General features: G+C 35.3%; 1 protein-coding gene across 3 annotated transcripts in view; it reads left to right on the top strand.

Annotated features, from left to right (window-relative positions):
* The window catches only part of LOC103025262 (choline transporter-like protein 2), a 66,049-nt gene that overhangs the window by 12,415 nt on the left and 37,983 nt on the right, over window positions 1-15,651 (top strand). The window contains exons 1-3 of one of the 3 annotated variants that reach the window (XM_022664967.2): window positions 541-673; window positions 13,720-13,768; window positions 13,877-13,950. In XM_022664967.2, the coding sequence (XP_022520688.2) occupies window positions 640-673; window positions 13,720-13,768; window positions 13,877-13,950 (157 nt within the window). In that variant the 5' untranslated portion in view covers window positions 541-639. Of the gene's footprint in view, window positions 1-540; window positions 674-13,719; window positions 13,769-13,876; window positions 13,951-15,651 lie in introns of those variants that run through there. The other 2 variants (XM_022664969.2, XM_022664968.2) reach the window with 2 other exon arrangements.

The raw sequence follows: 15,651 nt of genomic DNA on the forward strand, positions 1-15,651 counted from the left end.
AGGGTTGGAGAAGCAGTGTTGAAGGACTGATGTAGGTGTGGGAGGAGTATGGTTGGAGGAGTAATGTGGGAGGAGTAGTGTGGAGTAGGGTTGGAGAAGCAGTGTTGAAGGACTGATGTAGGTGTGGGAGGAGTATGGTTGGAGGAGTAATGTGAGAGGAGTGTTGGAGGAGTAGTGTTGAAGGACTGATGTAGGTGTGGGAGGAGTAGTGTGGAGTATGGTTGGAGGAGTAATGTGAGAGGAGTGTTGGAGGAGTAGTGTTGAAGGACTGATGTAGGTGTGGGAGGAGTAGTGTGGAGTATGGTTGGAGGAGTAATGTGGGAGGAGTAGTGTGAAGTAGTGTTGGAGGAGTAGTTTTGAAGGAGTGATTGATGTAGGTGGTGTGGTGTTTGAGGAGGAATTTGGAAGGAGTAGTGTGGAATTTCCACACCTCCTACTCTACTCCTCCCACACTACTCCACACCACGCCTCCTACACTACTTCTGGTGTTGTAAGAGTGGTGTGGGAGGAGTACAGTACTGTGGGAGGGGGGGTGTTGGGACTTGTTTGAGCAGAAGGCGGAAGGAAGCTGATCGGTGGAGATAGGGTGGAGGGTGGAGGCTCGGTCTTGCGGTGGAAGCGCTTTATTCCGGGTTAAACATGGCAGAGGAGGACGATCATTACGGGAAACACGGTAACGATACTTTACTACTGTTTCTCCTCCTGTTTCTGAGGAGCTTCTGCGTCTTTAAAGCTTAGAAAAAGAGAGAAAAACAAGAACCCCGAGTCTGAAACGAAACCGAAACTTTGAGCAGAACATCCGTTGTTCTCCTCAGACTTTGATTACTGAAGTCCCGCGCTGTAAAACACGATTTAATCGCTTTTAAATTCCTTTTTTACTGCTGTATCGTATCCCAGCGCTGCGTTACGGTTGTCCGCGTGCGTTAACGCTAACGCTACTGTTTCAGAAGCGCGTTTACAGTGTTTCTGGGCCTGTTTTACACACACCTTATTATATAATATACAGTACCAGTCAGAAAAATTTGGACACAGCCCTTCTTATTCTGTGTTTTTGTCTTTATTTTATTTATTTTCTGCATTGTAGATTAATATTAAACACATACACACTTAGGAGACATATGGATTTCTGTAGGAAACAGTAAACAAATAGTGTTTGTCCTCCACATTAATCCCCTGATATAAACCTGATGAACTTAGATGGGGATTTGAGGTGATTTAATTGGGATGAGCTGGAGCAACTATTGTTCAGCACCTCCAGGAACTCCTTCCTTCAAGACGCTGAGAAAACTATTCCAGGTGACTCTCCCTCATGAAGACACTGAGATTAAAATCTGTTCTCAAATTTCTAAAGTATAAAACACACGTTTTTTTTTTTATAATTTTTGTTTACTTAATAATTGTACACGTGGTCCTGTATAGCTTTTAATATAGACCTTAATATTAAATTTAAGATGTAAAAAAATCATAAAAAGAAAGAAAATACATGGAAAAGGTATGTCCAAACTTTTGACTGGTACTGTATCTGCTGGTACCAATACCCACATTTTTAACACACAGAGGGAAACTAGACACCGATGCATTCATTTAGAAACACAACATTTATGCATTTTGGCTTTTAACCAACTTTATTCAAACAGTCAAATTAATTGGTTTTCACATATTTTTGTTTCTTGTAGCTAATTGGTCATTGCATAGAATGCTCACAGCTTTAAACCATATTTTTAAATTAACAGGTTAAATAAAAAAATAAATATATGGAAATTGATAAAAAAAAATAATTAAAAACTACAAAAGGAAAGTTCATGACCGAACTTTAAAATGGTTTGAAAAAAGGGCACTAATAAAATTTTTGCTAAGCTGTTTCTGTCTGAAGAGTGTGAAGTGTGGTTGATATTAGGGGTGGGCGATATGGCTCTAAAATAATATCACAATATTTCAGGGTATTTTTGTGATAACGATATACTGGGCGATATAGGAAAACTAAAATAATTAATTAATTTCAGGAATATAGTATAATAGTATAACAATAATCATACTGTGGGAAAATAAATAATATATCATAAAATAATATAATGCAGCAAATAATATTGCAGAATATTTAGTGCATGCATATAAACTTCAAACTAAAACAATTATACATTAAATACACTTTCACAGTAAATAATAGACTTCTTTTAAGACAGAACAGCCCTATTATCACAATATGGATTTTTAATATCATGGTATTTCTGTGTCACGATATATTGTATACGATATAATATTGCCCACCCCTAGTTGATATGCTGTTGCTTTACAAAGTGGTTGTTAAGGCCTTAATCTGTTGCTATGGTATTCCCGGTGCTTGCTAAAGATCTATTGCTAGGTGGTTATCATATCTGCGGTTGTTGCTAGCGTATTCTACGTTGTTGCTATTATATCTGAGCTTATTGCTAAGGTCTTGAAAGGCAGTTGCTTAATTCCAAATATTCCAAGTGGTTGATAATGTGTTGTTAATTGGTTGCTAGTCATTTGCTATCATTTCTGAGGTGGTGCCTAAGGTGTTGCCAAAATTAAAACAAATTGATTTTAAAGTAGCATGGCCAGTGTTCTCCTATTGTAGTAGTGCCAGTGTTGCATGGTATATAAGAAATACATCAGCAAATATCTGTTTGAAATATTTGCCATATTAGACAATGAAAATGAAAAAAATAAAAAAGAGGCAATTATTGGCCAATACTGATATAATTTTGATACTATTCTGCGTCCCTAGTATTTTAGAAAGTGTCCTATTTACTTAGAAAACATGCTATGTGCGTGTTGTGAAGCGTCAAGAAGGAAAAAAATCCAGCTCCTAACTGGTTTTAGCTGGTAACCAGTTTCAGATGGTTTCAAACCACTTTAAAGCTGGTGTTTTAGTGGTTAAGGTGGTAAAAAAAATCTGAGCATCTACCAATGTGAAGATATACCCTTCCTTGCTGAGAAAACAAACATCACTGATCAAACTGGTCAGACTGATGGTTTAGTTGGCCTATAAAAATAATCAACGTGACCAAGCTAGTTTACCAATGTTGCCAAGCTTGACCATGGTGGCTGATCAGCCTGACCACAGTAATCAGTACATTTTAACTGGCTAGACTAAGTTGATCAACCAACATTATAACCAGCATGACTACGCTAATTGACTAGCATGGTGGTTTGCACATTAGTTATGGCTGTGTGTTGTGTTATTTTGAGGGCACAGTAAATGTACACTGTTATACAAGCTGAACACTGACTACTCTACATTTGTATAAAAATGTCATAACTATTTACAAAATGTGACGGGTGGAAAAAAAAAACTTTTGTGAGATACTGAACTGCTTGATTGTTTGCATCAGGAGTGATTAGCATAAAGTTATCTAAAAGCAGTGTGTAAGACTGGTGGAGGAGAACATGATGCCAAGATGCATGAAAACTGTGATTAAAAACCAGGGTTATTCCACCAAATATTGATTTCTGAACTCTTAAAACTTTATGAATATAAACTTGTTTTATTTGAGGTCTGAAAGCTCTGCATCTTTGTTATTTCAGCCATTTCTCATTTCCTGCAAATAATGTATTTTATTTGGAATTTGGGAGAAATGTTGTCTGTAGTTTATAGAATAAAACAACAATGTTTATTTTACTCAAACATAAATCTATAAATAACAAAATCAGAGAAACTGATTCAGAAGCTGAAGTGGTCTCTTATTTTTTTTCCAGAGCTGTATATATTATCAAAATTATAATTTTTATCTAATTAAAATAATATATTTCTATTTCTTAAGTTTTCTGTTTTCAAATAAGAAGCTGATAACCACCAAACACTTAAACTTTACCAGGATTGTCAGTAATTGCAAAGAACTTTTGTTATTGCTAGTTGCGTTTGTTTTCTAATAGGCTAGCATGCATTATTGATTGCACATTGCATGTTGCTGAGTATTGCACGTCTCTGTGAACTCTTACGGATAGAAAAATCCCAGTTATTTGACATGTAGTGCCCTGCATAGATTATAAAATCCATTAGCTGTTAGTGTGTTGTGTTGGAAGAGGAGAGTCTGTTTATATTTTAGACAGTTTTGTGGACAAAAATGTTGAGAAAAAGCAAGTTGCAAATAAATGCTAAATATATTTTTATTTTGAATTTGGTAGAAATGTTGTCTGTAGTTTATAGAATAAAACAACAATGTTCATTTTACTCAAACATAAACCTATAAATAGCCAAATCAGAGAAACTGATTCAGAAACTGAAGTGGTCTCTTAAGTTTTTCTATAAAGCTATACCAGTTCAGATTCTGTGTTTTCACCCTGCTCTGCTGTGTTTTATCAGTAAATAGTAGGGGTGGGCAATATGGCTCTAAAATAATATCACGATATTTCAGGGTATTTTTGTGATAACGATATACTTGGCGATATAGGAAAACTAAAATAATTAATTCATTTCAGGAATATAGTATAATAGTATAACAGAATAATCATAATGTGGCAAAATAAATAATAGAGCATAAAATAATATAATGCAGCAAATAGTATTGCAGAATATTTAGTGCATGCATATAAACTGCAAACTAAAACAATTATACAATAAATACACCTAAAGCTTCACAGTAAATAATACAGTAAATTACTTTTAAGACAGAACAGCACTGTTATCACAATATGGATTTTTAATATCATGATATTTCTGTTTCACGATATATTGTATACGATATAATATTGCCCACCCCTAGTAAATAGGCATTTTCACCCAATGCTGCAGTCAGACATGAACATATAAACATGTGAGCTAATGCAAAATAGATGCAAAATGTTCATCTATTTTTAGCAGTTTGATGCCACAGCACCAGAGCGCTGTGGAACGACACACTCACTTTCATTTCTTAATTACGAATGAAAAAAACACAAAAAAAAAAAAAACAATATTTTACCCTGATATGCCACAGTTCATAGGACAGGAGCAAGTTCTTCTGCCTGAGTTGCCCGTATGTATGTTTGCATGGACAATTCTAGCCGGATGATGCCGGTCACGATCATTACCACCCCACCAACCACTGCACTGTCCACTATGGGTGGTAATATTAGCCTTCTATAATGTATTTCTGATGCACATAAGACACTAAGGATCGAGGAATGGAATGGATGCCCAGACAGTATCAGAAATGTAATGACCATTTCTTCTTCACCCACTAAACTGAACTGAACTGTGACAGTATGTGTCCACTGGCACTTTTCTTCTACGCATTCTGCCATGCTGGATCTCTCGGCAGGCAGTTAGGGCTGCAGCTGTCAATTATTTTAGTAATCAAGTACTCTACAGAAAAATCGATTAATCAAGTAATCGGATAAAACATATTTACTTGTCTAAAATGCAATTAAAAATACACAAGAGAAAACAAGAAATTTCACTTAATAATGAATGACCAATTGGTTTAATTTTTTAATTCCCAACATACATTTCCACACTGCAAACACAAAATAGAAATAAATAAAACACAAAATAGACATAAATACCACAAGTAATAATTTAATAATTAATAATTTAATAAATTAAGTTATAGAGCATCAATTAATAATAAAGGCATAAACGTTGACTTTATGTTGTGTATTTAGCTATTCAACAGCAGAAATCTCAATAGTTCAGCCAGTAATAGATGGGGGATGTTTTCTTAAATATATCAGGACATGTGGAATAATTGTGACAACAAAATAATTTATAATATATACAACAGAGACAAGTTCTAGACCTAATACTAGCTTTATGTAATCAGTGATTACATAAAGCCAGTATTAATAATAATCAGCACTCCACAGCACTGTCGTTCTGTTAGTAAGGTATATTAATGTTAATCTCATTGATTTTGTTAAGTTAAATTTACCTGCTCTCCGCTTCCAAAAACCTCTGCCTCCTCCTTTTCCTGCTTCCTGTTTATTAAAAGTCCTAGCTAAATTCAGTGCTCTGTGTTTTGAAATTTATTAAACGATTCCTCAAGGCACAAAAAATTAATCGATCAATTTTTTTTTTAATCGAGTAACTCTAATTACTCGAGTAATCGTTTCACCCCTACAGGCAATCATAATTTTATAATTTTATTATTTTTAATTTTTAATCAACCTTATTGTAATCTATAATTTTATAAATCTATATTCCACCATTTTCAGCTTCTCTTTTGTTGATTTAAAAGGCGCCAGTTCTTTGTGTGTGTGTGTGTGAGGCTTGTATGTGTGTGACGTAGCAGCCTAGTGTTTCCCGATTGGCCGGATTCATTTGTATAAAGTTGAGCTCTGCTGAACTTTTTTCGCCAGGGGGCGAGGCTATGTTCAACATGGCATGCAGCAGCTCTCTTCATTGAAAAGAATAGGATGTTTTAAGGCTTAAGTGCCTAGTGGACACTTTTTATCAATAACACACAAAGACTGATGCTTACCTATCCAGCTTTGTAGCAGGTGCAGGGGGGGTTCAGATGATCTAAAAGAAAGTACAATATATTAATATTTCTATGTCTTTTGTGATTATATACATACCTGTTTTGTCCTAGGATTGTAATTTCTGATTAAGTGGTTGTATATTGTTGTATATTGTTCTGGTTGAATTTACTCAGGGGTATATTTCTTTAGTTTAGACTGTGGAGGCTAAAGGGGTATATAAGGAGGGTAAATGGGACATTTGGAGTGGGCTCAGGGAGGTGAGAGGCTGGATGAGTTGGTCTGTGAACTGTTTTTCGAGCTCATCAGCTCTGTAGACTTTGCTATGGAATGGTTATGCCAAAGGGGTGTGCCATATCGTATCGTATGCGATAATATCGCTGACATTTTTGAATATCGCGAACGATATAATACTCTAAAATATGGTGCCATATCACCCACCCCTAATTATCACTTCAGGGTACTACTTTTTCTTCTTCACACTGTTCTCATTTCCCATTATATATTTACTAAAGACAGATTATATCTGTCCATTATCATTTATTTTACTTTAATTATGGATATATGGAGATATTTGGAGTGCATTATTATTAGTATCATTCTGGATCATTGACTTCTATTACAAATCAAATTCTTTTATTTTTTCTCTGGTAGTTGTGACATAAATCGTATGCAATAATAAAAATAAAAATTTCATTTTTTTGCAGTAGTGTATTCTTGAAAAAAAAATCATCATCACAAAAATACCATTAAATATCGTGATATTATTTTAAGGCCATATCGTCCACCCCTAGTATGCCATTCTGTACAGTCTAGCTATTGGTAGCTTTAGCCACTTATTCCAGCCTTCTCTGAGCAAAAGTGTATATACTTAAGTGTATTGTTTTGTTGTTTTGTGTGGAAAATTAGAAACTAAACAGCTGAGATCTCACACCTGCTCTGAAAATCCATAATTTCCCTCTAAAACCTGCTATTTAATCAAGGTTCCTCATAACCCCAAAACCCACACTACCACAGAAACTTACCACACACCATAACTGATTATGATCATGAGCTCATGTTGCCTTGCTATGAGCACACTGCTGAGTATATATCCTCCTTCACAGGATAGCACCTGACCACTTATACAGGTGTGAGTATTCCCGAGTTCTCCTCCTAATGTAGATACTACTTCATGAGTTTACAGTGTACTTCAGTGTACATACTGCTGTCCCATGACCTTTGGCGCTGTGGCGTTGGTTTCAGTTAGAGTGTGGGAGTCTTACAGCAGCTGTTGTGTGTCGACATGTGAGAGACAGCAGCTCTATTCAGACTGGATCAGTCTGAGAGAGGGACGTCTGTAAACAGGAATTTCTCCTCACAAGTGACTTTATTATCTAGATAGGCCGGTCACGATAACTGTTGTTGTTTGGACAATATTTAGTCCCAGAAAAAAACGTAATTTTAAGGCCCTCTTATGCTACTGAAATAATAATTTAATAGCAGAACAAATATCATAATAATAATAATAATAGTAACAGTAATAGTAATAATAGTAATAGTAGTAATAATAATAATAATAATAATAATAGTAATAATAATAATAATAGTAATGATAATAATAATAATTTAAAATACAATTAAACCGCTGTTTGTAAGCAAAGTTGACAATCTGCCCATTCACATAAATGTCCTCTTCTTGCTAAAAAAAACAAAACAATGGGCAGTATAAGGGTCAGCCAGAATTACTGCATAAAAAGACATATATTGAACAGCAAACTGGTATTATAATTATTAAGATTAAGGCTTATTGCTTATAGCGTATATTAATAGTTCTTAAACATTTTTTAAACCAAGTACCACTAAACTAAAACTAAAAGTACCACCTAAAAAAAAAAGCATTTCACAAAAACCCATATACAGCTCTGGAAAAAAATAAGAGACCACCTAAAAATGATGAGTTTCTTTGATTTTACCAGATTGAAAACCTCTGCAATATAATCAAGAGGAAGATGGATGATCACAAGCCATCAAACCAAACTGAACTGCTTGAATTTTTGCACCAGGAGTAAAGCAGCATAAAGTTATCCAAAAGCAGTGTGTAAGACTGGTGGAGGAGAACATGATGCCAAGATGCATGAAAACTGTGATTAAAGACAGGGTTATTCCACTTGTTTTCTTTGCATTATTTGAGGTCTAAAAACTCTGCATCTTTTGTTATTTCAGCCATTTCTCATTTTATGCAATTAATTGTAGTAGTTAGAAATAGTATAGAATAGTATAGAATAAAACTACAATGTTCATTTTACTCAAATATATACCTAAAGCAGCATAAAGTTATCCAAAAGCAGTGTGTAAGACTGGTGGAGGAGAACATGATGCCAAGATGCATGAAAACTGTGATTAAAACCAAGGTTATTCCACCAAATATTGATTTCTGAACTCTTAAAACTTTATGAATACAAAATTGTTTTCTTTGCATTATTTGAGGTCTGAAAGCTCTGCATCTTTTTTTATTTCATCTATTTCCCATTTTTTGCAAACAAATGCTCTAAACGACAATATTTTTATTCGAAATCTGTTTGTAGTGTAAAGAATAAAACAACAATGTTTATTTTACTCAAACATAAACCTATAAATAGCAAAATTGGAGAAACTGATTCAGAAACTGATAGCAACAGTGCCAGTTGTTTTTGGCAGCAGTGGTTAGCAGTGTTTAGTGCTGGTAAATGCCACCCGATTCCGCTACTTTGAGGAACCCTGAGTGTTCCAGTAACCTAGGGCACTATCAGCTACCGGCAGAGGTGGAAAGTAACTAATTATATTTACTCACGTTACTGTAATTGAGTAGATTTTATGGGTAATTTGTAGAGCTGGGCGATATGGGAAAAAATCTTATCACGATATAGTTTTCCATATCAGTCGATATCGATATGTATCACGATATAAATCAAATCACTTTGTGTCACACTTAAAGGTTTGTTTTTATTAGTGAGAGAATAAGGGAGTGATGGAAGTTTTATCACAATATTTTTTTCTGTATCTCCATAATTATTAGGGCTGGCCCGAATAGCATTTTTTGAGCTCCGGATATTTGGCAGTAATTGGTAGCGAATATTCCAATATTAGTTTTTAAAAAAAACAAATTAATCATGAACGCGAGCCAGAACCTGAGCTTGAACGTCAGCCTGACTCAGGCGCTGCATGAACTCGGGCTTTTTTCCAATTTTTTCCAATTTTCCATGACTGAAAAAAAAACTTGGGCTATAAGCTCAATATTAAATATTTCGTTTGTTTAGAAATTATTTTATATTCTTAAACCATGTTAAATTATATTAGATTAGTAGGGCTGGCCCGAATAGCGTTTTTTGAGCTCAGAATATTGGGCACTGATTGGCAGCCAATATTGGAATATTTGTTTTTAAAAAGACGGATTAAAAACTGATTAAAGTAAAACAAAAATTGCAACTCGGCCCCTTTAATTCACCACAAAGTTTTCCAAGACCCAGCCGGAAAAAAAAAAGATTTCCCACCTTTTCCTCAGCTGGGTCGGGCTCAAAAAATGATTTGTGATAGGCTGTTTTTTGGTTTGTTTGTTTAAGCACTTAGGCTTTTGTACTGCTGCAGTGCAATATTTAGATTTTATATTCTGAAATTCGTTAGGTTTTATTTCTTTTAGCATTTTGAACTTTTTTTCCAATTTCAAATTTATTTTTTTCTGTTCGTTATGTTCTATCGGTCCTTGCGTTTTTTGTAGTTGAAGTTGAATTTAATATTGAAGTTCAATATTTCTAATTTATATTTTGAAATTCGTTAGATTATATTTATTATTGTATTTTGAGCTCACTTTAGTTGGTTATTTTCCAAATTCATATCTATTTTTCTGTTATTATTAAATGTTATTAGCTTATTAGCTTAGCTTGTCATTTAGCATACAGAACTCACGGATTTTTAATGAATGTTGATTTATTAATTTAAAAGCTGTACCTTATTAAAAGTATTTTAAGCCAGACAGACACTGTGTGATTTTTTAATGAGTTTATCTGCACTTTTAAATGGTTTGTCCTGTAGGAAACGCACACGATTTGTATGCTGACACTGTTGTCTGACTGAGGAGCTGCTTTCCGTCAAATGCAGCCTGTAGGCAGGAAAAAATCCAGCCAGAACCGACCATATCATGAGCCAGTTTTAAAGCCAGTAATTTAGTAGAGCATTAAACTACAAATCTGAGATGTACCTGCTGTACTTCTTAATCTCTGCCCCCAAAACGGTCCATTAACTTGCTTGACAGACGCGTCAAATCCCCCGCGAGCACGCGCGGCGCACAGCGCACCGATTAATTCATGCGTTGAGCTTTAAACGCGCAGCTGAGCTGTAATTGGGGAAATATCACAAAAATCACAGTGTGATTTGTTACATTAAAAAAAAGACCATTTTCTTCCGCCTAATCTGAGAGGAAAGCGGTGTTCTCGACCGGCCCGAGTTCATGCAGCGCCTGAGTCAGGCTGGCGTTCAAGCTCGGGTTCGGGCTCGCGTTCAGGCAGATAATCTAAATGATAAATGATTTTGTGTTTTTGCACTTGGGCCATAAGCTCAATATTAAAAAGTTCGTTTGTTTAGAAATTATTTTATATCCTTAAACCATGTTAAATTATATTAGATTAGAGGAAAGTCATTTAGACATCATTCTTAAGGTGTTTTTGTCCTGTTACCGCTCCGCAAAAAACCTCTTCCTTTAATCCGCGCCCCACATACACATTTTTGCAGCACCTGCCCCGAGGTCCTAATATAAATTGAATTAATTACATTTAGTGCTTAAAATTTACTTAAAATTTATTTAAAACGTGCTGAACAGTGCGGCCGTTTATTCCCAAAGTACAAACACTATGGTTGTTTGCGTGTGTCGGGCCATACTCCACTATTCTTTAGGGTTTTTTGTTGCATGCATGAGAATAACTATTACAATTTTCTTAACTATTTATTAATTTGCTCCAGCGTCTTCTGGATTGATTACACGTTGTGTTTTCGTTGTTTGCCGCGCCACTTAGACGGAAATGGAAATGAATGTTTATCGAATTCTATTGCACAGGCTTATCATCGTCATCGAGGGAAAAATTATCGCGAAACAAATCGATATCGTTATATCGCCCAGCACTAGTAATTTGTCATTTTTAAAGTAGTTTTTTAAAAAGGTAATTTTACTCAAGTTCATTTTGGCACAAGTGATTTACTTCATTACTTTGGAATGCTCCCCGTTACTGAGTAACAAATAAAATGCTGGGGGAAAAAAAACAATTTGTTTGAATAAAAAAAAAAAAAGAGTTTTGTTCTCCATGGCAGCGCAGCTGAACTTTTCCCAGCAGTGTTTATTTCGGTTAGCAGGAGAGACGCTGTGTGAATCAGCTGTGCTCGGGGGAACCGGTGTTCTGTCGAGTTATGTAACCCATCTGATATGTGCTTCTTTACGGCACTGCGCATGCACCCACCAACAGGTTTTTTTTTTTTTGTTTGTTTTTTTTTTGTATGTTTTCATGTTTTTTAATGATATTTCCTTAAGTTTTTATTGAGAACATTAAACAATCTGCTTTAATGTAAAAAACAAACAAACATGTAAATAGAAGTGAAAGCTTAGCAATGACAAGTTTAAAAATAATAATGAACTGTAAAACTATAAAAATACGCTTTATAGTCACCTATATGACCATAACTTTTAAACTTTTTAACAGTAAAGAAAGAAAATGGATCATAGAAACATATGCCACTTGTTCTTGAAAATGTTTAATGGGGTGGTCTGAACAAATACTGCCTGAAAGGTCCAAATTATTTAATTTAATAATTATTTAATTTATGATTTGTACTTTTTTTTACATCAAATAAATAAAAGTAACTATGTAACTTTTACTCAAAGTAAATTTTAAATTGAGTACTTTTTTACTTTTACTCGAGTAGATTTTTAGATGGGTACTTTTTTCATTTTACTTGAGTAGAATTTTAGCGAAGTAAAGGTACTTTTACTTAATTACAATTTTTCAGTCCTTTTTTACTTTATTATTTTTCTGTTTTCCTATATCGCCAAGTATATCGTTATTGCGAAAATACCCTGAAATATCGTGATATTATTTTAGAGCCATATCGCCCACCCCTAGTAGGAGGGTTAAAATGGGCCAATAGTAATGGTTAAAAGTTGCCTGTAATAAAACCTTCTATCTTCTATTATCATACACTAACAAAGCTAACAATGTTTCATGTAAAATTAACACTTTGGAGATCTATTTTTTTGTGTTTCTGAAAGTTTGGATTTTAGAAAATTGGCTTCTGTCTTTAATATCTACCAAATGCAGTGGCCTAAAAGCCCCTTTTTCACCCAGTTTGCGGATTTGGGTGGGGAATGTTGCTCTGTGTGGATTGGGAAAGGGGGAATACTGCTTTAAAAGGCGGAGTCAGAGGATTTGGGACATAGCTCATTGGGGAATACACAGTTCATATGGTAATGAGAGACAGCTTTAACACTGCGGACGGGCGGACACGCCTGGAAACTCAAATTCAAACCAAACAAGTCTTCTACTGCAACAGGATCAGATTACAGACACAACCACAGCTCCCTCCCTCCCACACAAAACACACAAAACACATATATAGGTCATAGTTAAGTGCACCCACTAGTCTGATTAGGCCTGACTTAGGCATGTGCCATGCTATAAATGTACTTTATCTCATTACTTTCTGCTTTTGTGCATGTTTGTTTAAATAAATAAATACCCTCAGGAGGTTTCAGACAGCCCTGCGGTGACTAATGTACCAATAATGGTGTCTCCATACACCCAGAGTGGACTTTGGATTAGGAATTAAAACTAATATCTCATTTTATCTCCCAAATCATTATTAATTTTAATGATCCCTGTTCTTTAAAACGGTGTAACTGCGTTATAATTCTAAAAGTAACTTTTAAATGGTCTTAAATCTGACAATTAAATGTATAAATCTCAATTATATTTAGAGTGTTTTCTAGGGGTGTCACCTATCGAAATTATGTCATGGTCTCGAGCATCGAAGTCAAAAAGAGGATCGACGATCCCTCCCTCAAATGGTGCAGCACACTGTAGCTCACAGAGCAGCTCTTTCTCCAGAGAATGTGGACATTCTCATCTTCTTAAAGAAAATACTTGAAAATATAAAAATAACAGTTGTTTTGTCTAGCTTTAAATATCTTAATAGTTTTGGTACCTTAAGGAGCATCTTTCCTTTACTGATGTTTCCCGATTCACTGTATAGAATTGCTCAGTTCTTTTTTTTTTTTTTTTTTCTCTTCTGCTTGCACAGGTGAGCCCAGAAAATATGACCCCAACTTCAGAGGACCCATTCAGAACAGGTAACTAAAGCTGTTTTATTCAATTTCATAAGCTGTTATTAACAGAAATGGCTGGTAACTGTTTATTTTGTATTTAAGTATTTAATATTGTGTTTTTGTCTGTTACAGAGGATGTACAGACATAATATGCTGTATTTTCTTCATCTTGGCCATAGTGGGATATGTCGCTGTGGGAATAGTGGGTGAGTCAAATCTTCCAAACAGTAAAACAGAGAGGTTGTAGGTGTAGAGTTTAGTGTAGGTTGTGGGATTTACACTGAGCTTATGCTGCATTTCATTTACCTGGATGATTGATGTCAGAGCTGGGAGTGTCGTCACACCTGAGTTAACTCCAGTTAAACGTTCAGATATCAGCCATCATTAACATCAAGCCAGTCACATTTTTAGTGGACGATATATCGTATTATATATATTATTGTCAATTTAAGATAATTAAATATTGCTGAGATAATGATAATAGAATAGCAAAACAAAGAAATTATACACTTTTAAAGACAACAGTCCAGCGTTATAAAGGAGTTCAGGAAAGAGGCTATAGCAGCATTAGCATTAGCCACTAGCCGCAGTGCTAGCTCTTTTGCTGTTTAGAGGGGAGTATATTCGACTGTAGGGCTGCAGCTATCGATTATTTTAGTAATCGAGTACTCTACTGAAAAATCGATTTGATTAATTGAGGGATTTGATTAACTCCGGGATCCTCAGTGTAGCGCTATCGGGCTGCATTCACTAGCACTAAGCGCAGCTAACTGCAGCTAGCGCTGCTGCTAACCACGCTAAAATACTTGAAATCTAAGCTTGTAAATAATTGTAAATAAACAGAAGCGGTTTAATAACCCAAATAAACAGTTTTACGAGAGAAGTCTGTGTGTGTGTTTTTTTTTTAAGAATTAAAAGAATTATTATTTTAGCGGTAATATCTGCTAAAAATTAAAATTAGAAGGAAACCGTGGCACCACTCTACTATTGTGGCTCAAACAATATGCCTTATATGCCTGTGTGTCTTATTTATAAAACTAGACCAGAAAATAGACATTCATTGATATAATCGCGCCTTATAATTGTGACAAGCCTAGTTAACATTGTTAGTGATACCAGTTGATTTTGTAATATTAAACAGTATTTTGGACAATTAAAAATAAGAATATATTTATTTAAAGCATACACTGTGTATAGCTGGACAGAGCATCGTCTCTCAAAAGTGAAGCCACCACAGGTCGGGCGCCCCCTGCTGTTCGGTTGCAGAAAGCTGTGTAACCCCACCCATCCCCATAGGTTTCAATGGCAAAACAGACCATTTCAATCACGTTTTTTTCTAATATACCATAATTCTACTTCCATTATTTAAATGCAACAGCTAGTGTAACCTCTGCTTATATTGTACATTTTTTATATCCCCACAGAATTAGTTTTTAAAAACGTTATTCAGCTCTATTCAAAAGGGCTGGTTACCAATAACAGACCATCAGCTCCGCTCCGCTCTGCAGCCTGTGACCTCGAGGCAGCCCTCAGGGGCGGGGTTATTTAAATGAGTAGACTGCTCTTCACAGTCTTTCTCCCTCCTCTGGTCTCTACTGCACAGACTCGAGTATCAGAATCGGCAACATGGCGGAAGATTTTGGCTTCATTTTCATTGAATGAATGGGAACTGCGACACGGCGTCCATCTTTTTTTACAGTCTCTGGTTTAAATATAGGCACTTTATGCTCTCTGAGACCGGAGTTCTCATCTACTCTCAGCCCGGTGTTCTGTCGAGTTGTGCTACCTTGTCAAACCGTGCTACCCTATTTAATATTTAACTGTAAAAATACAAAATAACCACCATATTACAGCATGTTCCCAGTAGAAGTCCCAGTAAACTAAATCCCCTGGATTTAATCTAAATC

Source organism: Astyanax mexicanus, chromosome 19, assembly GCF_023375975.1.
Source record: "Astyanax mexicanus isolate ESR-SI-001 chromosome 19, AstMex3_surface, whole genome shotgun sequence".
Classification (NCBI taxonomy): Eukaryota; Metazoa; Chordata; class Actinopteri; order Characiformes; family Acestrorhamphidae; genus Astyanax; species Astyanax mexicanus.